Source organism: Anguilla rostrata, chromosome 16, assembly GCF_018555375.3.
Source record: "Anguilla rostrata isolate EN2019 chromosome 16, ASM1855537v3, whole genome shotgun sequence".
NCBI lineage: Eukaryota > Metazoa > Chordata > Actinopteri > Anguilliformes > Anguillidae > Anguilla > Anguilla rostrata.
This window is the reverse complement of record NC_057948.1, coordinates 33,820,498-33,841,628: the sequence shown is the minus strand read 5'-3', so window position 1 is coordinate 33,841,628 and position 21,131 is coordinate 33,820,498. Positions and strand designations below refer to the sequence as shown.

The 21,131-nt window shown below is 46.9% G+C and overlaps 3 protein-coding genes across 4 annotated transcripts in view; all 3 read left to right on the top strand.

Annotated features, from left to right (window-relative positions):
- LOC135241743 (tumor protein p53-inducible protein 11-like) overlaps positions 1–18,040 on the top strand; it is a 56,985-nt gene extending 38,945 nt beyond the window's left edge. Inside the window, exons 3-8 of the mRNA XM_064312375.1 lie at positions 2,292–2,505; positions 8,987–9,045; positions 10,359–10,407; positions 11,994–12,090; positions 13,542–13,643; positions 14,226–18,040. Coding sequence (XP_064168445.1) covers positions 2,377–2,505; positions 8,987–9,045; positions 10,359–10,407; positions 11,994–12,090; positions 13,542–13,643; positions 14,226–14,359 — 570 coding nt within the window. The 5' untranslated portion in view covers positions 2,292–2,376 and the 3' untranslated portion in view covers positions 14,360–18,040. The remainder of the gene's footprint in view (positions 1–2,291; positions 2,506–8,986; positions 9,046–10,358; positions 10,408–11,993; positions 12,091–13,541; positions 13,644–14,225) is intronic.
- Positions 1–21,131, top strand: part of chka (choline kinase alpha) — a 258,102-nt gene that overhangs the window by 135,383 nt on the left and 101,588 nt on the right. The gene's annotated exons all lie outside the window — the stretch shown is intronic.
- The window catches only part of LOC135241630 (CD82 antigen-like), a 29,371-nt gene continuing 28,058 nt past the window's right edge, over positions 19,819–21,131 (top strand). Inside the window, exon 1 of the mRNA XM_064312173.1 lies at positions 19,819–19,975. The gene's annotated coding sequence lies outside the window, so the exon portion shown is untranslated. The remainder of the gene's footprint in view (positions 19,976–21,131) is intronic.

Below are 21,131 nucleotides of genomic sequence, written 5' to 3'. Positions count from 1 at the left end.
GCTGTCTGAGCAGCACGATGTTAGCGCTGTGTGTATGCTAGTATAAAACCAGGCTGTCTGAGCGTAATGTTAGCGTTATGTGTATGCTAGTATAAAACCAGGCTGTCTGAGCAGCACGATGTTAGCGCTATGTGTACGCTAGTATAAAACCAGGCTGTCTGAGCAGCATTATGTTAGCATTGTGCGCGTGTTTGTTAGGAAATCCATTAGCATTACTGGCGTGGCAGTGAGCGATGGTGGGAGAGTACGGCTTCGAAAAACACAAAGTTATCGCGGAGGAGAAATTCTTATGCTGTCAAGTCGGTGATTGACGGCACCCAGTAGCTCCACATATTATGGGATGTACTTCTATCATTAGACCCAACTACCGTGCTTCACTCAGGCTGGTTTTTTTGTGGATTTTCTTTTTACCAGCAGTTTTTTTGTACAGAAATATTTCCCACACAAAGCTGAGCACCATGTTGTATCATGTTTCTGCATTATAACCACACGTGCAGTACCTGCCTTCGGGAGTTTCCTTGAGGAAACCCCTCCCACTATTTCTGATTTGATTGGCTTTGAACAGTGATTGACACGCAGCCTAGCCCAGCTCCACAGTTACTGGTTAACGTTCAACATTCATCCTATTAGTATTTGTTATGGAATGTAATTATCTCACTTCAGCGTTTGCACTGTGGTGGTAAACTGAACTCGGCCGCGTTTAATCGATTACTTTTCCTTGCGACTACACATCATTTTAAAGTCTCTCTGGCACAGCGTGACCGCAAAGCAATTACGTTCGCAGAAGAAAAATCATTACGGTTTGATAGCCGTCCAAAGTTATTGCTTGTGGTGTTAATTGTAGAAAACGGGTCAACCACAATATTCCTGAATACTTCCGAGCTCCCGGCTGGCTGTGTTGGTCTAACGCGGTGTATCTCAGCTGTAGAAATCACACGCTGTGCTGTGGTCGAAGACAGAAGCTTTGGTTTTTTTTTTTTGTTGTTTTTTTCGTGTTTTCTCTGCTGTGTGTGAACGGTGGAGTACGTTCTGTATCACAGCTGCCATTTTTGGGCAGCGGGCCTGTTGGCGGAAACGTTATCTCCAGGCCTCGTTTCCTGTACCAGATTAAAACGGTTTCGCAGGTGACTCACGGAGCGACGTAAGATAACGCGACTGACGTAGGTCTCACGGAATGGCTAATCTTTGCATCGTCCTGCTCCCCCCTCTCCCCCCCATCCCTCCCCCCGGGCGAACCAGCCGTTGTTAGCCGTCTCCTAATTAACGAGCTGCGAAAGGGCCTTGGATCTGCGCGATGCTGCTGCTCTGACTCAGTCCCACAGGTCTTCTGCAGATTGCGGATGGATAACGAGGAGGGGTGTGAGGATCGAGTCCGAAATGCAGATGAGGGCTCGCGGGAAATCTCGACTTTGAACGAGACCTTCGAGCGATTTCTTCGCAGTTTTCTCTTAACAATAAATGACAACCGTTGTACTTGTTATGAGGAGTCTGCAGAAATGTTTTTTTTTTTTTTCCAGTTGCTGTACAAGTGCGCGTTTTCTGAATTACTGATGAGTTTCTGTTCTCACACGTCTCGTCTGAAGACGGGCAGGACGTGTGTGAATCGCAGACAAGGTGTCTGCGTTTCGCTGGGTCCCGCTGTGTGCTGCGGCAGTTAAAACACTCAGACGCAAGTGCTGGAGATTTCCCAACGTTTTGATCTGAGTCATGCGCGCACCCCTCCCCTCTCACGCTCCAGGGTAACGGCAGCCTGCACATCCCCTCAGCAACACGCCCTTCTCTCTCTCTCTCCCTCTATCTCCCTCTCTCACTCTCTCCTTCTCCCTCTCTCACTCTCTCTCTCCCTCTATCTCCCTCTCTCACTCTCTCCTTCTCCCTCTCTTTCTCTTTCCCTCTCCCCCTCTCTCCCTCTATCTCCCTCTCTCCCCCATCTCACCCTCTATCTCTGTCTCCTCCCTCTCCTTCTCCCTTTCTCTCTGTCCTTCTCCCTCTCCTCCCCCTCTCACCCTCTCCTTCTTTCCCTCTCTCTCTCCTTCTCCCTCTCTCTTTCTCTCTCCCTCTCTTTCTCCCTCTCTCTCGCTCTCGCGCTCTATATATATCTCACTCTGTCTCTGTTCATGTGGTAAATGAAAAAGAGATTGAGATATGTTTGGGTTGAGTGTGGTGGTTGAACATTATTATTGGTTTTTTTCTTTTTTTGGGGGCGGGGCGTGCGTAGGGTTGGGTTTTGGGTTTGTTACTCAGGTCTAACGTAGGGCTCATTCTGACATATTCCTCCCTCTCTCCTGCAGGTTGGGTGAGTCTTGACCTGCCTCCCCCCATCCCTCACCCCTGGCCCTGGTTTCCCCCAACCCTCCGCCCCCCCACCTCTCTAACATGGCCTCCAAACCGCACCCCCCCCTCATGAAGAAGCACAGCCAGACGGACCTGATCAGCCGTCTGAAGACCCGCAAGATCCTGGGCGTCGGTGGCGAGGATGACGATGGCGAGGTGCACAGGTCAAAGGTCAGTTGGAGTTGTGGTGTCCTGGGGCGCGCTGCCTCTCCTGCAGTGCCACACAGCCTGTGGTCTGCTTTTCTTTTTCTGATGCTTCTCCTCACCTTCTCGCCCTCCTTTCTCATCATCGTGATTAACTTTTGATTGGGTAGAGTAAGTAGATCACAAGTCGTGGGGCCCGTCCACACACTGGAACAGAACCTTAACAGATACCAGACCATGGGGCCCATCCACACACTGGAACAGAGCTTTAACAGATACCAGACCATGGGGCCCATCCACACACTGGAACTGAGCCTTAACAGATACCAGACCAAGGGGTTCCATCCACACACTGGAACTGAGCCTCAACAGATACCAGACCTTGGGGCCCATCCACACACTGGAACAGAGCCTTAACAGATACCAGACCATGGGGCCCATCCACACACTGGAACTGAGCCTTCACAGGATGAGCCCCCCAGCAGCACCTGAGGTCTGGTTGGACGGCCAAACTAACACCAGCCGTCAGAAGATGATCAATAGTTGTGTTTGTACATATTTATTTCAACAACTGGTCTGCCTGATGATAAATTTGTTTTGCAGCAGCTTGCTGTTGTGGTCCGCTTTCATGTTGAAATAGAAGTTTTTTTTTTCAACTTGTACGGGAGGTAATATAACCTCAAAAAACAAACAAAGAAACCGAATAGATAAATAAATAAATGCGTTAGATTTTACGTTGTGCGCTAGTAATCCTGGTTTTGTGCACGGAGTCGGCGCGTTCGTGAGGTTTGCTGTATTACCGCCAAATGGCAAAGATGTACTCCCTGGCCCTCCCGCTGAGCTGGTCTCTTAGCAACAGGTCTATATGGCTGCGCGTGATAAATGTACGGGCGCGTACCCAATTTACTGTACCTTCATTTAGCCAAAACGCAGCCCGTTAAACAAGTCCCGAAACGCCAGGAGACGAGCTTCCCAGCATGCCTTTCAGTGTTTCAACACACTCTCAAACCGTCTTTCGTGTAAAGGTAATGTGCTTACCGCATGAGAAATGTGATTTAAAAAAAAATAGCATCTATGAAAATCCAATATGCGGTGAGTCCCCAGAAGACAGTAATCCTGTTGCTGTACATGAATGTATTATTTGAACGAGGCAGGTCTTTGTGGGAACTGAAGTCCTGCCAAAATCGGATATGTTTTAAAAGACGGGTTGAGCCCTTAACCATGGCTTTAAATAGAAGCCCCAGTGCAGGCAGGTGGAACTGAGAGTTGTTCTAGCGTTTACTTTCCCCCCATTACTGCAAGACATCCGGTCGATCACAACTTACTGTTGGCATGCAAATCAAGGAGCTCAGTCTCTCAGATCTCTGTGCTCAGGCTGTACTCTCAGACTCTGCGTTCAGTCTCTCAGACTCTGTGCTCAGTCTGCGCTCAGTCTCTCAGACTCTGTGCTCAGTCTCTCCGACTCTGTGCTCAGTCTCTCAGACTCTGCGTTCAGTCTCTCAGATCTCTGTGCCCAGGCTGTACTCTCAGACTCTGTGCTCAGTCTCTCCGACTCTGCGTTCAGTCTCACAGACTCTGCCCTCAGTCTCAGACTCTGTGCTCAGTCTGCGCTCAGTCTCTCAGACTCTGTGCTCAGTCTCTCAGACACTGTGCTCAGTCTCTAAAACTCTGTGTTCAGTCTCTAAGACTCTGTGTTCAGTCTCTGAGGCTCAGTCTCAGACTCCGTGCTCAGTGTCTCAGACTCTGCGCTCAGTCTCAGACTCCATGCTCAGTGTCTCAGACTCTGTGCTCAGTCTCTCAGGCTCAGTCTCAGACTCCGTGCTCAGTGTCTCAGACTCCGTGCTCAGTCTCTCAGGCTCAGTCTCAGACTCCGTGCTCAGTGTCTCAGACTCTGTGCTCAGTGTCTCAGACTCTGTGTTCAGTGTCTCAGACTCTGCGCTCAGTCTCAGACTCTGTGCTCAGTGTCTCAGACTCTGTGCTCAGTGTCTCAGACTCCGTGCTCAGTCTCTCAGACTCTGCGCTCAGTCTCAGACTCTGTGCTCAGTCTCTCAGACTCTGCGCTCAGTCTCAGACTCTGTGCTCAGTGTCTCAGACTCCGTGCTCAGTGTCTCAGACTCTGTGCTCAGTGTCTCAGACTCCCTCAGAAGTGTGTCTGTATCCGGCTCCTTCCCCCGGTCCGTGTCGGAGCTGAGTCATCCATCACTGGAATATTGGACGCTGCGGCAGGTAAACACCATTATGAGACCTGCTGGTGCGCGACGTTAAGAAGGCCATTCATCAGAGAAGAGTGGAGGAGCGCTCGCTATCTCCCCCTGTGAGAGAACAGAAGGGACAAATGCTCCTGACAGGGGAGGCATTTTCCTGTCCTTGTGTTTTTTTTCAGAATAAAAGAGGGGGTTGGCATGGAAAAACTATTCAGTGCAGTTGAATGCTAAAATCTGACTGCGGTTCAGAGGGAAATGCACTCGGACCCGGGCTCACTTCAGTAAGAATTAGCCGCAGCAGAGCAGGATACACATGCGTGGTACGGAGTCGGCTGTGGGAACTGGCGTTACGGCATGTGGAATTGTACGATGTCTGATGTCGATAAAGCTCAGGATGTATGAAGGGAACTGCCCCCCCCCCCAGCCCCCAGCCCCAGCCCCAGCCCCTCCAGGGGCCTGTTTTAACCCGCTGGAAAGATTCCTAACCCCCGCACCCCCTCCCCCACAGGTCAGCCGCTGTCAGACTCTGTTTCTCTCGTTTATCAGAGTCGCCATTCTCACGGCGGACGGATGGCGCGTTCCCCTCCATAATTAGGCCGCAGACAGTGGGAGGTCCTACTCGGGGGACGAGGGAGTGGGGCGGGGGGACGGAGGGAGGTTTGGGGGGGGACGACTTCCTGCTGTTTGCGGAGACTTCCCTCGGAGAAGGAGGAGACTTACTTCTGAGAGGACAGAGGGGGGCAGAGCCTCCCCTCAGAGAGAGCGGGGTCTTCTCTCGGACATGGGTGGAGTCTTCCGTCTGAGAAGGATAGACGGGGGCGGAGTCTTACCTCAGAGAGGGCGGAGCTCTGATTGGTAGTCCCCTTTGCTGGGAGTCAGATAGGGTCGCTCGCCCTGCTGTGGTGCACGTTTATAAATCAGTGCTTTTTTTGGTGGGAAAGGGGCCGTTTAGCCGTACCCAGGACTGCGGTCTCTGGGCACACGCACTCATTCATCACTTCCCTATTTTTGTATTTTTTTAAGAAGTTCTCTCAAAAAAGAAAAAAAAAAAAGAAACCATTGTAGGAGAAATCCATGTTTTTCAGTTTTGAGGGTATATGAACATACTTATTTCCTTTTATTATAATAATAATAATAATAATAATATTTATTATTATTATTGTTGTTGTTGTTATTACTGTATTTGAATATGGGCAAATCGGGGCAGCAGTTTGGCACATTCCCAGAATGCCATGGGGCAGTGGTGCTTGTGTTGTGGTGAGTGAACGTGATGAATCAGCATTGTTCCCTAAAAACAAAAAGAGGAAGAGCCCGCCCCCAGTCACCTTTCCTGCACCGGCGGCCCCCAGCTCCTCCAGGACGGGAGAGGGGAACAGTCCCGCTTTCCTCCTGGTGAAAGAGAGAAGAGAGGAGTCACTCATCCCTCTGGGAGAGAGAGAGTCCACTGCATCTTTACCAGTGTCAAACAGGAACTCTCTCTCTCTCTTTCTCTCTCTCTCTCTCTTTCCATCTACCTCTCTTTATCTCTCTTTCTATTTCTACCATTCTCTTTCTGCACCTCTCTCCATGTTTCTGTTTCAGCTATTCTCTCTCTTTCTCTCTCTCTCTTGGCTCTACCAGCCTGCCTGTCCTCTGCACATACTGATGTCTGTTTGAGGTGGATTGTGGACTCCACAGCCCTGATTATCTGTGTAGAGTCTCCGGTAAACCAGTATGCTCAGGCCAGGGAGGAGAGCCTGTTTGGTGAACGGTCAATGGCCTGCATTTATGTAGCGCTTTTATCCAAAGTGCTTTACAATTGATGCCTCAGATTCACCCACTCACACACACACACACACTCACACACACCAATGGTGAAAGGCTGCCATGCAAGGTACCAATCAGCTCGTTGGGAGCAGTTAGGGGTTAGGTGTTTTGTTTCGGTCTGTGAGATGACTCCTCCGGTGCGTTTAAGTGTGCTGTATGTAGCGCTGTTCTCTGGTCCCGCCAACAGTTCTGCTCTTCCTGGACCAGGATTAAGCTGTTTATGGGCTTGGAAATCTCAGACCGTCGTGGCGAGCTTTCAGTCTGCACCACCACCCGGAAATCCCACGTGTTTGTGAGATGAAGTTGCTGCGTGGAGGAAGTCTGGAGAAGGCATTGTTTCCTCTCCACTCAGAAAGGGTGTTCTGTTTACCTCAGAAAGCATGTTTTTCCTGTAGCCATTTTGCTTGTGAGGCCCGGTCCCTCCAGAAGAAGACTGTTTGGCAGCGGTGGAGATGCGTGTGCACTGTTTGTCCTCTCCTGAACGCCCTTGACTGCACTCTTCCCCTTTCTTTTATTGTTTCCTGGTGGCACACCCGTGCAGTTGGCCCTCTTGATTAGCTGTTCCTGTTCCCCTGATAAACACCCCCCCCCACCCCCATCTTTAATATCCTCATGGAAGGGGGGGGTCTGTAAAGTTTTTTTTTTTTTAAGTACGGCTAAACGTCTGAGAGACAACACAGAATCTGAGAGACTGAGCACGTCTGAGCAACTGTGCACGGAGTCTGAGAGTCTGAGCACAGAGTCTGAGAGACTGAGCACAGAGTCTGAGAGACTGAGCACAGAGTCTGAGAGACTGAGCACAGAGTCTGAGAGACTGAGCACAGAGTCTGAGAGACTGAGCTCACAGTCTTAGAAACTGAGCGCAGTCTTGGGTTTCATATTTGATTTACAATACTTTTACCCAGTAAAATTCCTGAAGATTGCTGACAGTAAAAAAAAAACTATTTTTGTCAATATTCAAAACATAATTTGGCTACATGAACATGTTTGTGTTAAGATTTTACGAGCGTCTGAAGAGTAAAAGCATCTCAGATATGTGCGTTTGATCTTGCCTGTGTGTGGCTGCTCACTGGCTGCCAATCAAAACCCTCTTCCTCCAGCAACACGCTGTGGCAAAGCCGGGGTCAGAGAAAAGCGGCCTGCTCTCCCCAGACGAAATTAGGGCCCCCCCCCCTCGCCTCTCCTCCTCGCCTCCCTCCCTCGCTCTCTCTCGCCCCAGAAAACAAGTCGTCGGTGACTTCGCTGTCCAAACACAGCCTCCCCGAGCACCACTTCAGAACTTCGCCTCTGATCGCTGTAAAAAAAGCTTTTTGGCGGTGATGACGGCTCGAGGGCGGACGGGCTGCTCGAGCAGATTAAAGGGGTCGGCTTTTAAACGTGCACCAGGCGGCGGAGTCCGCGGGCCCGTGGCCGAGAGCAGGGAGAAGAGAAACGGGGCCCGGGGGGGGGGAAGATCCGCGAGGTGCGATTACCCACTCCCTGCGTTCGTCCGCACGGGTGCTAAGCGCTAATGTTGCTAGCTTAATGACGTCTTTTGAAAGTTCTCTGCTTTTTAAAAAAAATAAAAATAAAAAATGGAGTAACTGAAGATTCCGCTCCCATCTCCCTTGCAGCCTGACTGGGATTTTGGGACTAACTCTTCCGGGTTCTGCAGCCTGACTGGAATTTTGGGAATAACTCTTTTTCTGGGCTCACGGGAGAAGTGAGCACAAATAGGCTGACTCGGGAGAGTGATTCAAAGAAGACCACTCATTTCACCAGAGAATAAGGAACTCCTGCATAAAAATCACCTAAACCAGGGGTGTCCAATCTTACCCAAAAACAGCCAGTGTGGGTGCATGTTTTTTGTTTTAGCCCCAGCACTACAGCACCTGAGTCTACTAATGAACTAATCATGGGTCTTCAATCAGGAGCTTGATGAGTAGAATCAGGTATTATAGTGCTGGGTTGAAAACAGAAACCTGCCCTTAGCTTACTCCCTCAGCTCTGTACCTTACTCCTGAGTTTTGTACCTTTCGTTTCTTTCTATTTGGCAGGGACATTTATCATGCCTACACTGCGCAGCTAATTAAAAAAAAAAAATTTTTTTTACTTAAATTAAATTTAAAGCTAAATATAGTTTCTCATTTATACACCAGCATCTTCTGAAGCAGAAGCTTAATGTGCCTTGTGCTCGACTCCACGGGAGATTAAAATAAGGACTAATTAAAAAAAACACCCTCAGTCACTGTATTTAACACCCCATCTGGAATTATAGGTGTCTCAGATATTCTTGTTTACTGTTGCACTAATGCAATCAGGGGACTGAGCACTGTGGGCCATCTCTCTCTTATTCTAGTCTAACGCGTTAACAAGTTCCCTTTCCTTTTGTTTGATTATACGCTGTGTAAATGTGCTTCTTAATAACTGTGTTATAACTACGTAAATGGCTTCGTAATAACTGTGTAATAAATGTGTAATAAGTAATGCTGAAGATGTTCTCTCTCTGCTTCTTGCAGATCAGCCAGATGCTGGGAAACGAGATCAAATTTGCTGTGAGGGAACCCGTGGGCCTCAGGTAAGAGAGTGCCACCTACTGGCCGTGGGGAGAAGTGCAATGTGCCGCGTGGACATTCGTTTGTCGCCAGCAAGCAGTGTTTGAGTAATGCCTTGATGTGCCTTAGCCACTGAACTCAAACATGCAACTTTTTCTGTCCGAGTGTCTTACTTTAGCCCCAAATAATCATCCAATCCCAGTCTAATCCCTGTGAATCGATAGCCATAAAGGACGTGTGCTGCAGCCAGGACAGGGGATTGTAATAATAATAATAATCATAATAATAGATTATGATAAATTTATGTATTTTATTTATATACTGCTTTTTCTCAACCTCAAGACACTTTGCAATATACATAATGAAAACAAGATAACACAAAACAGAAAGTACAAGTGCAGCAATGAGACAATACAGCAGTAAGATATAGTTAAGGCAGATAGTGAGAGATGCAGAGAGAAAGATTGGCGTGGGTGTGTGGGAGTGTGAGGATGGGGGGGCAGGGAGATTTGCGGGGGGATTTTAATTATATCCAATTTTGAATAGATGGGTTTTGAGAGGGGAGGTGAAAGGGGGGGCGGGGTGAGTCTGAATTTCGGGACAGATGGGGGAAGTAAGTTTTGGAGTCTGGGTGGAATATGAGAGAAGGCTCTGTCCCTAAAGCTGCAGAGGTTTGACGATGGGGCCAGGAGGAGACTTGCAGTGGAGCACCTGAGGGACCCGGGGGAGGTTTGTAGGGATGGAGGAGTTCAGAAAGGCAGGGTGGGGGGAGATTACGTAGGGCTTTGAAGGCTAGCCGGAGGATTTTTACAGTCCATCCGTTGTTTAATTGGGAGCCGGCTGGAGGTTTGTTTTTGGATTGTCTGCGGGTTTGTGGAGGGATTTGGAGCTGATGCCCAGACAGGAGAGTGTCGCGGTCGTCAAGACGACTGTGGATACATGAATGAATGAGTGTTTTTCGGCGACCTCGCACACAAAAGTGTTCATTTGAAAAGAGCATATTCAGAGCAGATGAAGATCTCTGTTATATATATTCTACATTTATATAATATCTGACCCTCGCCCATATCTGTATTGGCATATCTTTGGTGTTGTGCGTACACCTTGTCCCTGCCAAAAACAAAAATGTGTTGGAACAGCAAATAACTGTTACTTTTTTTAGAATTTACCAATGCAAAGCATTATGGGTTTATAACCTTGGGTTTTTAACCAACGCTGTTTCTTCGTGAGAACTTTCGTCATGTGATCAGGAAGATCAGAGCTTGAGTCTGAGCCTGAGGGCGGTGTTCCGCTGGCTGTGTCCGCTAACCGGAAGTGCGCCTTTTTTCGGTTTCAGGGTCTGGATCCTGGTGTCAGCGATCCTCTTCACCAGCATGGCGGTAATGGTGAGTCCTGCGCGTGAAATAAACCCGCGAATAAAACTTATGAATGAATGACTTATGAATTAATGAATGACTGGCTGTCGGGGGTGAGTCTGTGTTTGTGTCCGTGTTACGTCAGCATGTGATCCTGGACGGGAATTCACCGTGACGTTTGCGTTTCTTTGTTTGTCACGGTGTCTTTTAATCAAATAGTCATTTCACAGTAATGATAATAATGATAATTTTTTTTCTTGCGGCGATCTGACAGTAGATGACTAGTAATTTCAAAGGACGTTTTTTTAATACAAGAGATAGGCATCATCCAATTATTTAGCATATTAGAACTGGCTTCATGAGACAGAACTGTGGACCTTTCCAGAATGTTAATATCTAGATAAGTATGTATAAGCATACTGATCTCGTTTTGGATATTCGGAGCAATCCAACATTTTATAACAGTCTTTATGGAGGCTCTTTGGCCTGCCAGAAAGAGTCGGCTCTGTTGCTTAGTTAAGGGCCCATCAGTTATCTGCAAGAAGCACTAAAGCTCAACAACTTTATTTCAGGTACCATGTAAAAATGTCTTGAAGTAACATAGTAAAATGATGTGTGAAATAAAGACGGAAAATAAAATGAAGCTTCCCCTGTCGGATGGCACATGGAGCATCTTGCTCATATCTGTCTCATGGGCTTGACTTGTTGACTGTGATGTCATAAGGGGCAGTGGTGACATCACATGCTTTGGTGGAGAGCCCGTGCTTGTCTGCTCTCTCCTGAATTGATTGCCAGAGGCTGTGAGTGCTGAAAGCTTGAGCCTGATTGGGCAGTGATTGCACGTATGACGGTCCGTGTTCCCATTACATGTAATTTATGTAATCTGTGTGTGTATATGTGATATTTATCGTGTGTGCTTCTGTCTGCCTCAAACGGCTGAGGCTCTTTGTGTGCTGTTGTGATATTGTGCTGGTGTTGCGCGTAGCGCTCCAAACTGGGACAAAGAAAGCGAGGGAATCGTAGAAATGGGGTGATTATAAAGAGCTGCCTTGCTTCGTTTCTTGGCTGTGGGAGGGTGTGGGCACGATGGCAGAGAGGCCTTTGCAATTTGCGATTCTATAATTGGAGGAGAAAAAAAAAAAGCTTTGAAATAATGACTGAGGTATGGAGGTGGGTGAGAAACAGTTTTTTTTTGAAGTCTCCCTCCAAACACAAGAAAAGAAATAATAAAACAGTCATGTTTTGGAAGGGGCTCTGTTTGGGTTTTATCCGAATATTTTGAAATCAGGAGGAGGGGAGGGGGTGATCAGAAGCCTGTTTATTGAAAGCAATGTTTTTTAAATTTTAGTCTTACATTTTAGCCTGCTGTGTGTCAAGATGATTGACAGCTATTTAAGCCTTCCTTTCCTAGTACGCCTCCAGGCTGTCCCATCGGCCTTTGTTCCCCAAAATGGCTGCCAATCAGTGACACCTGGCTGAGTGACAGGTTAACCAGTAGGGGGGGGGGAGAGAGTTTCGTGAAATTGTTAGGAAGCTGAGACTTCTTACACTGAAGCTTGTGACCCAGTGCAGTTGTTAAAATTGTGAACGGGGCTCTTCTCCATTTCTCTTTGCAGGCGTTGGTGTTTCCTAACCAGCTGTACGAGGTGGTGTTTGACAAGGAGCTGTCGGTTACGAGCATCTCCATCCGGCTGTACGGGGGGGCGCTGCTGAGTGAGTCACCCTTACCTGCGTCAGCTCTATGAGCTGTTATTATTCACACACCTGGGTCCTTACCTGCGTCAGGTCTATGAGCTGTTATTCACACATCTGGGTCCTTACCTGTGTCAGCTCTATGGCTGTTCATTCACAACGATCTTCCTGTCAGCTCTATGGCTCTGTTTCTCGATTCAGCACTGGTCCTTACCTGTGCAGTCGAAAATAGTCCGTCTGATCTAAGGAATTTTACCTTGTGGGGCAAGGGGTCGATTTCAGTAAACTCCAGGCCCGTGTGGTTTTATTCCATTTTTTTTGGGTAACCAGAAGCTGGGTCCCCTGCACCCTGCGGGACGCAATTTTAATTAAATTCTGATTTCCATCATGATTTTTAAAAAACATTTGGCAAACTATATTCACAAGATCTTCACTCCGATCAAACTCTGGGCCATAGGACTATATCTGTTCTCCTCATTTTGTATTCATGTGCACTTGTACGATCACGTTGACTGTGAACATCTGACACTAATTTAATGCTTGACACAGAATCGGGCTGTCATTTTATGAAACAGGTAATAGGATGACCCCGTGTCGCTATGGAGACGGCAGGGTCGGAGCAGGATGAAACCTCCAGGGGGGTTGTGGGTAGAAAAGTGCGTGTGGGTGGGCCGTGGGGGTCTCGGGGGAACCTCAGGCTCATGGATGAAGCGTGCTGCTCGCTCGCTGGTTTAATTAAACAGGAGCGCAGCCTGGAGACGCCCGCCAGCTCCTCCTGCAATAAAACTGAGAGAGAGAGAAGGGATTAAAGATATGAGTCATTAGCGAGGTGAGCAACTGCCATTTATCGTTATCCATGGGGGGGAAAGGTGGGAAATTGGTGATTGCTTGGAGACCTGCCTGGTGATTGGTGGAGCTTGAGGAACCGCCTGGTGATTGGTTGAAGTGGAGGAACTGCCTAGTGATTGGTGGATGTGGAGAAACCACCTTGGGATTGGTGGTAGTGGAGGAACTGCCTGGTGATTGGTGGAGGTGGAGCAGGGTTCACCAGTGTGAAATCGCCTGGTCGTCATGCAGTAATGAGACCAGATCCTGAGAGGATAAGACTTTACCATCATCATCGTCATCATCATCATCACCACCCACATTAATGATGCACACACTGAATTACTTTTTTGTGTTTGTCACTGTGCTAAATGAAAGTACTGCAATGAGTGTCTGCTACAGTAGATGAACACTGTGCCCTCTGCATGGGTCACACAGCTGAAAAACAAAGCAGTTTTTCTGATTGAATGCAGATGCACCCTGTCTGACCTGTGTTACCGCTGACTGTGATTCTCCCTCTATATCCTGTACTGTACTGACTGATTCTAATCAGTCCATGGTCAAGTCCTTTATTTGAAATACTTTAGACAGGTTCATGAATAGAAGACATGACAGGACTGCCCCCCCACCCCCCCCTTCTCCCGCAGGTATCTCCTTAATCATGTGGAACGGGCTGTACACGGCAGAGAAGATCGTTATACAGTGGACGTTGCTGACAGAGGCCTGCTACTTTGCTGTGCAGTTTTTGGGTGAGTACCCCCCCGCCCCCCACACACACAGACCACTCCCCCCCCCTCCCCCAGCTGAAAGTATACAGTGACAGTACGAACACAACCCCACTACCCCACATATCTGTTTTGTGCACAATTACAAGCATTCATTCAGCCTCTCCCACGCCACTGTAAATGTGTATCCCGGTTCAGTCCTCTCTTTCCAAGTGTCTGAATGAGTTTGGAGCAATGTCGCCCTCTGGTGGCAGACTGGTGGCATTACAGATGCGCTGGTCTTGTAAAATGACCTGGAACCTGGAACATATCACAAGTGACCAGCAGAGGGTGCAACAGCAACACACGAGTTCCCAAAAGTTAGAAAAAATATTTTATTTTCATATTTAATAGATGTCATGTTTTATACTTCCAGGCAATGTTTTTATTTCCGCAGATATGGTAGAATTGAGTTTTTTAAATAGTTATGTCTTACTGAATGGCGACATGTCTTCTGTTGATTCATAAAATAATGGAGTAGTAATTAAAACACTCGTGTATGTACCAGCGTGTTAAATAGCCGCTGAGTTCCGCTGTAGCAGATCGCTAACTCGCCTGTCCCTGCAGTGACGTCCTTCACCCTGGTGGAGATTGGCTCGGTGTCCAACGCTGCCATCCTCCTCCTCCTCAGCAGAGTGCTCTTCCTCGTCGTCAGCCTCTCGTACTATTACCACCTCGGACGGAGACCCAAGAAGATCTGAGGGGTTCTGGAGGCGTCCAGGGCAGGGCGGGGCCAGGAAGTGGTGGCGTCTGGATGTTGGGGTCACATTGTACAAAAAGTGTGGGTACACCATTGTCTAAAATTCCCAAGCCCCACCCACCGCTCCCTCTATCCTATCTGGACCAAACATGACCAAAACCACACCCCTTTTGTTTTACACTGCAGAATCTCTCTCATAGGGCACATACAGATCCAAAAAGAACCCCCCCCCCCACCCACCGTGTTTTAGTAGATTAAGTGAACGGTCTTGTTGATTGACAGGCTTGCCCCCCGTGCCCCCCCCCCCCCATTTTTGTGTAGGAAGCAGCCAAAACATTGGGGTTCACACATGGCTGTGAAAGCAGTATTAGAAAGGGGGCGGTGCATTTCAGACAATGGGGTGTCCATCTTGCTGTCTCGGCTCCTCCCCCAAGTCATGTGACTCGTTGTGTATGTTCAGTGTAAAGGGCACGTAGGCTGGACTCGGGCAGCGTGCGTTCCGCGTGCAGGACTCTCTGTGTGTTTTGAGCTCATTCAGTACCGAGCGTGTGCTTGTGTGCAGCAGTAAAGTAGAGTCGGCGTTTGTTGTGCTCGGTTGCCTAGGAGATGACCTTCAGCTTCCTGTTCCGCGACCTCAGGACCTCCCTCGCTGGTGTAGCGCTTTCAGTTAAACCAGGGAAAGAAGACTTTCAGCTCTCTTCAAGAGTTAAGTTCACAGAGAGTTCAGATAAAAACAGTCTCAAGCGAAGCTCTATTCAGTAATTAATTATAACTGTGAAAGAGTTGGGATTTAGGGGTTTGCTTCTATTATTAGTGTTAAACAGGACCCCCCCCCCCCACCTCCCCCAACCCCCCAGCCTTTGAGAGCTCAGGGAATCTGGTCTTTGTTCACCATCACTCCTGCCTGATAACGCATAACAGAATGGAAAAAGAAAGGGGTCTTATATGTACCTGAAATATTTTAACTCAGTGGTCCCCTCTGTGCCCTCTGGGGGGGAAGGGGGGGGGCACATGGAGACAACAGAGGGGATATGGTGAGGGTTGAAGGAAAAGGGCACAATGCAGTGAGTGAGTGAGTGAGTGAGTGAGTGAGTGAGTGAGTGAGTGAGTGAGTGAGTGAGTGAGTGAGTGAGTGAGTGAGTGAGTGAGTGAGTGAGTGAGTGAGTGAGTGAGTGAGTGAGTGAGTGAGTGAGTGAGTGAGTGAGTGAGTGAGTGAGTGAGTGAGTGAGTGAGTGAGTGGTTTAAAAATGTCCTATTATCAAAAACAAAAAGTTTGGGAACCACCACTGAACAATTTAGATTCTGATCAAATTTTAAAACACTCCTGCAGATCCCTGAGAATTTTCAACAAAACCTACTAACCAAAATGTACAATTATGGAAAGATGATTTTGTATCATACTAATGATGACAATAAATGTTTCTTGAAAAAGCTGTGAGTAATTTTACTGCCATGTAAAGGGTGTTTAAAGTATTTTGGTTATTTATGTGACCCTGGTCAGAAAGGAACTTATGCTAGGGAAATGGTGTCCTTATTTGGACACTACACAGATGAGTGATGAGATCAGTACAAGATGCATTTCAGAGAAGCAGAGGCTTGTTTTAAATTCTGTTCAAATTAATTAATGATGCTACCCTGATTAGAATGCTCAGTGCTCCTACAAGAGACCCCTAAATTCTGCATGCACCCCCCCCCCCCCCCCCCCCCGATCATTACATGCATGGGCCTGTTTGTCTGTATGGTTTCTCTCTCTTGTTTCTTCAGCAGCTTGTGTTGAGGTTGTAAAAAAAAAAAAAAAAAATCCCACTGGCTTACCCCTTCAAAAAGCACAGAGCATGTTTGGTGTAGCACATTGAGAATTACACGCACATATATTCACAGATTAGATTAGCGAAGTTTTCAAACACAGCATATCCGTAGTGTTGCCTTAACTAAAACTAAATGTGAAGAGACGGTGTTTTATACGTGTTCAGTGCGGTGTACATAGCGCTATCGATAGACGTTAGCGCCATCGCTTTATTTAAAGAGCAGGAAGGTGTACATTTAGCTGTTTGTGAAGCGAGCAATCTGTTTATACAGTGGATGTGGTTTTCAAGGATACTCCACCGTGTCATTGAATTTGTTTTTTTTTTTTTTTTGTCTTTGTTGGTTTGGAGACAGCATTTTCAACACTAAATCCGGTGCATTAAAGTAGCATGTTTTGTAGCACAGATGAGATTTGAGGTTGTTTTGCATAATTTCCGGTGATCAAATTTCTACTACGAGGACGATGGGAATAGGAATTAATAAGGCTGAAGTTTTTACCGGTTTTACTCTAGCTTGACACTAAATGAAACGCGCGTTGCCTTGAAAATGCATTCCCAGAACATGTATATTTGAGAGTGCACACACACACACACACACACGTTACAGTGCGAGAGAGTGGAAGTCATCCCCCCCCCCAGTTCTGATTTGCGTATACCTGCAGCAGCAGCTCCTGTTTTGGGTCGGCTCGGTTTTCTCCGGGACGTCCCATAAACGTGGTCCGCACTGCTGCCCCCCCCCCCCCCCCCCCCCCCCTTCTCTCCTCCACAGGGAATAATGGAGTTCCGAGCCACTCTGCTTCCGCCAACATCACTATCACCCTCTTAAGTCTGGGGTCCCTCCGTATGCTGGGGGGGGGGGGGGGGGCTTAGTAAATGACTGTGATCAGAACATGCTGGGCATGGGGGGTGAGCGGTGAGGTGGAGGTGGGGGGGGGGGTGAGATGAGCAGCAGTCGTTTCTCTGGTTCCTTTCATCTACTGTGGGGACCGCAGCTGTTCTCGTTTGTAGCACAGGTGTTCCCGACGACCAGACATTTTGAATGCAGGGGGCTCGATTCCGCAGTCTCCCCTCCACGTGTGGTGCATCAGTTTATCCTCTTTGTTGTTTTTAATTAAGGGCTGCGGCACTCCCGAAGGAATTCCGCCGTGGTGCGAAAGCGCTCGTTTCCTCCCTCGTCTCCGAAGATTAGGCTTTTAGAAAAACAGTTGCATGAGACGTGCGTGCCTGTTCAAGCGGCTATTTCAGCACCGTAGGGGGAAGTGCGATCTCGCAAATCGCCGTTTTAAATCCACGTCCTTTTTTGTTTTGACGAAACGTCGCTGCTCTAGGATGAGGACGTTAGCGCTGGGGTTTCAAAGAAGAGAAGTTTTTTAAAAAAAGCGAATTGCTTGTTTATAGTTTTTGGCTTGTGTGCGCACACGGCTCACTTTTTCCATTTCTATGCCCAGTCCTTGTTTTAGACTCTCCATGTCCTGAACACAGTGTAAAGGTTTGGTTTTTGCTTTAGTGTTGCTGCAAAACTACGGCAGTGTTGTGAGAATGTAAACACATGCTGGATGGGTTCACGTGGAAAAAAAACCGTCACTTCTACATCTGGTACAAACCTGCTTCTTTTCAGGGCTCCAACTTCCTGGAAAAAGAAAAAAACTGAGTGTGTAAATGCTGTTTAATTTTATGTTATTTTTATTTTGTTTTTTTTTTATGAGTTCATATTCCAATTCTACTTGAAAGGAAAATGGTTGTTGTAGATTTTGCATTGTTTTTTTTGCTTTGTTCTGGAAAAACAAAAATAAATTGACATATTGTACCTGCTTTTGGAAAGTCCTCAATGGAATATTGTGTATTTATTCCGTAAAAATAAATATATTCTCTCTTTCTTTTTTGCAAGGTTTTGTGTGTTTTTCTTATCGGGTGAACGAGGTAAGCACTGGCCGTGTTTCAGTTCTGCTTTAGACCGGATTGGAGGCATATTCCCCCCCACAAAAAAAAGGTTTAACTACTCCTGACACATTTATACAACAGCCACTGAGTGTAAAATGGTGGCTATTTTTAGACACAAGTACAAGGAAGCGTGTTTAAAACAGTTTCTCGGACACGACAGAGATGTGTTCCGTACAATATAAATATGTAATAAATTGTAACGATCACAATATTACCAAGAATCTGTTAACTTGACTTTTTTTGTGTTGTTAATTAGGTTTATTTTATTTTAAGGTCAAATGTGATTTATTATATTTATAAAACATATAAATTGGATTATTGATATAGAAATGAATATAAACAAGACATTCTTTAAAGGGAAACTATTTCTTTCCAAATTTCTGAGAACTCATTTGCGGACGCCCATGGGTTCCCGGCACAGAAGTCTGTGAACCCTGACGACCCGTTTAGGCTGTGAAGTCCCCACCATTTACACTCTGCAGTTCTTAACTTCACCAGCAGATGGCAGATGTTTCACCCACCGCCAGTCGCTCTAAAATCAATGAGCCCTCCGCAGCCTGTGCTCTTTTAATGAGAGATGCCCTCTGGTCCGTGGTATTTTATTTGGTGGGATCCGCATATTCCGGATGAGTGATTAGGGTGATTAATCTCATTTACACGGGCGAAATGAGCGCTAGGTGTTGGACTGAAATGAGCCCTTGGCAGCAGGGGGACTGGGTGAGATGCATATTTATGCTTTCCATTGATCAGCTGCAGAAAGGTCGCACCACCACCATCTGCCTGTTCAGGCTGAGGCGCATTTGCAGTGGGAGTGCACTGATAACATTTTAATTCATAAAGCAATGACTCTGTGTGTGTATAATGTGTTTTGTGGGTGCGTGTGTATGTATGTAGTCTGTGTGTGTGTATGTACGTAGTCTGTTTGTGTGTGTGTGTGTATGTATATAGTCTGTGTGTGTAATGTGTGTATATTTATGGATTCATGTGCATGTATATAGTCTGTGAGTGTGTGTGTGTGCATGTGTATATAGTCTGTGAGTGTGTGTGTGTGTGTGTGTGTGTGCACGTGTATAGAGTCTGTGAGTGTGTGTGTGTGTGTGTGTGTGTATATAGTCTGTGAGTGTGTGTGTGTGTGTGTGGACGTGTATATAGTCTGTGAGTGTGTGTGTGTGTGTGCACGTGTATAGAGTCTGTGAGTGTGTGTGTGTATATAGTCTGTGAGTGTGTGTGTGTGGACGTGTATATAGTCTGTGAGTGTGTGTGTGTGTGTGTGTGTGTGTATATAGTCTGTGAGTGTGTGTGTGTGTGTGTGTGTGTGTGGACGTGTATATGTCTGTGAGTGTGTGTGTGTGTGTGTGTGTAACAGCGAGAGTATGAACACTTCAGGGTCAGAAAAAGGACCTGTTTGGCTGTACAGACAATGGCCGTTCCCCACCAATGGACTGATTCCAGGGCAACGAATGATGGTGTCCCACCAGAGGAGTGGCTCTCTAAAGACCTGGGGGGAGGGGGGGCAGTGGGGGCTGACCACCTGCAGGAAACTCACTGTCCCACCTGTGCTCTCTGTGGGCTTGGGCGGCCTCTGTTCTGCTTGCTTTCGCTTCTGTCCCGTCCTCTATCTTTCCTTAGCAGAACAATGCACCATTTTTTCCACTGTATGTAAATAAAAATGACTTGCAGCAGTCATATTTGGAAGAGAGTGGGTTAAGAGCGCAGTTCCAATAGCTGCCACGCGGCGGAGACACTTTTTGTTATGCTTTCCTAGACCTAACCGAACTTCAGCGCTTTTATTCTCACAACACGCTGCCTGGTCTTGAGAGAGCACGGCCGACATCTGTCGCAGTTCTATCACTACTAATTTTCCAGAAAACGTAAGTAGTTTGTTTTGCGAACCGTTTGGGAATTAGGAGAAAAGTCGTTGAAGTGAAGGCTTACCTTTTCCCTTCATGATTTCACTGGCGTATTTTAGTAGCCTACCTAGCCAGCTCGCTAATGTTAGCTAGCAGCAAAGTTTAGAAAAGTTTATGGAAAAATCGGTCGCGTTTTATCTAGGCTAATTTTGTGCCAGACACGGAGAACGAAACTTAGATCACAAGGTGGTTATGAACCTGAGCACTTTGTATCTGGAAACAGTCCGTTGCTCAGATTAATTTTAGGCACTGATTGCACTATCACATTTAGATGCGTATAACGTTAGTCAATTATTCCCAGTGCTACGGTTTTGTTTTCTGATGTGTAAAATGAATTGGTTTTGCTGATGTGGCATTGAACAGAAATGGTGGTGCTTCATAATCCACTTCGTCTAATTGAAAGCAGGTGCTGAGGATCGGAGACGACTGTGGTTATGATTGCTTACATGTAAGACAACATTAATCTAATTTCGTGTTGTTTGCATTGGCTCTTTTGACTGTTTCGGTTTTGTTAACTGGGGCAATCGCACCAGCGGAATATTAGGATAACATCAGTATTGCAGTATGGTCCCACACGAGTAGCGTACGAGTTGCATGTGTTTGTTTTTTCCCCACTTGGCATCAAGGATTCGTAAAAACCCGCGCACGATACTCACAGGTGTTCAGTGACGGTACAGTTACCTGCTGTGCGACCTGGAGACTGAGCTGGAATGGATGATACATTCCTCTGTCAGACTTGGGTGTATCCTGGTGGAAAGTTTGTCTAAAGGGCAGTCCGTAGAGTTGCTCACGGACAGCGCACAGACTATCAGTAATTATTCACGCATACAGAGCTGATGTCGCGTTTCTATCACTGAATCTGTTTGATTCTCACGACATTGATTATTGTTTGTTGGCTGTAGTTCATTTAACGCGTCACTGTGAAAACGAGTATACCTGATGCGGGGTAATCACCTTTGTTACTTTTTTTATTTCTAATAAAGCACAATACTTTTAACGCCACTCGCTGAAACTATTAAGGAACGCCTTTTTTACGTCTCATTTTTTGTCAGCGTTAAAACGAATAGATGGTGGTGCTTTTTCTGCGAAAGTTGAAAGTTTCTGTGCTTTTTGGGAA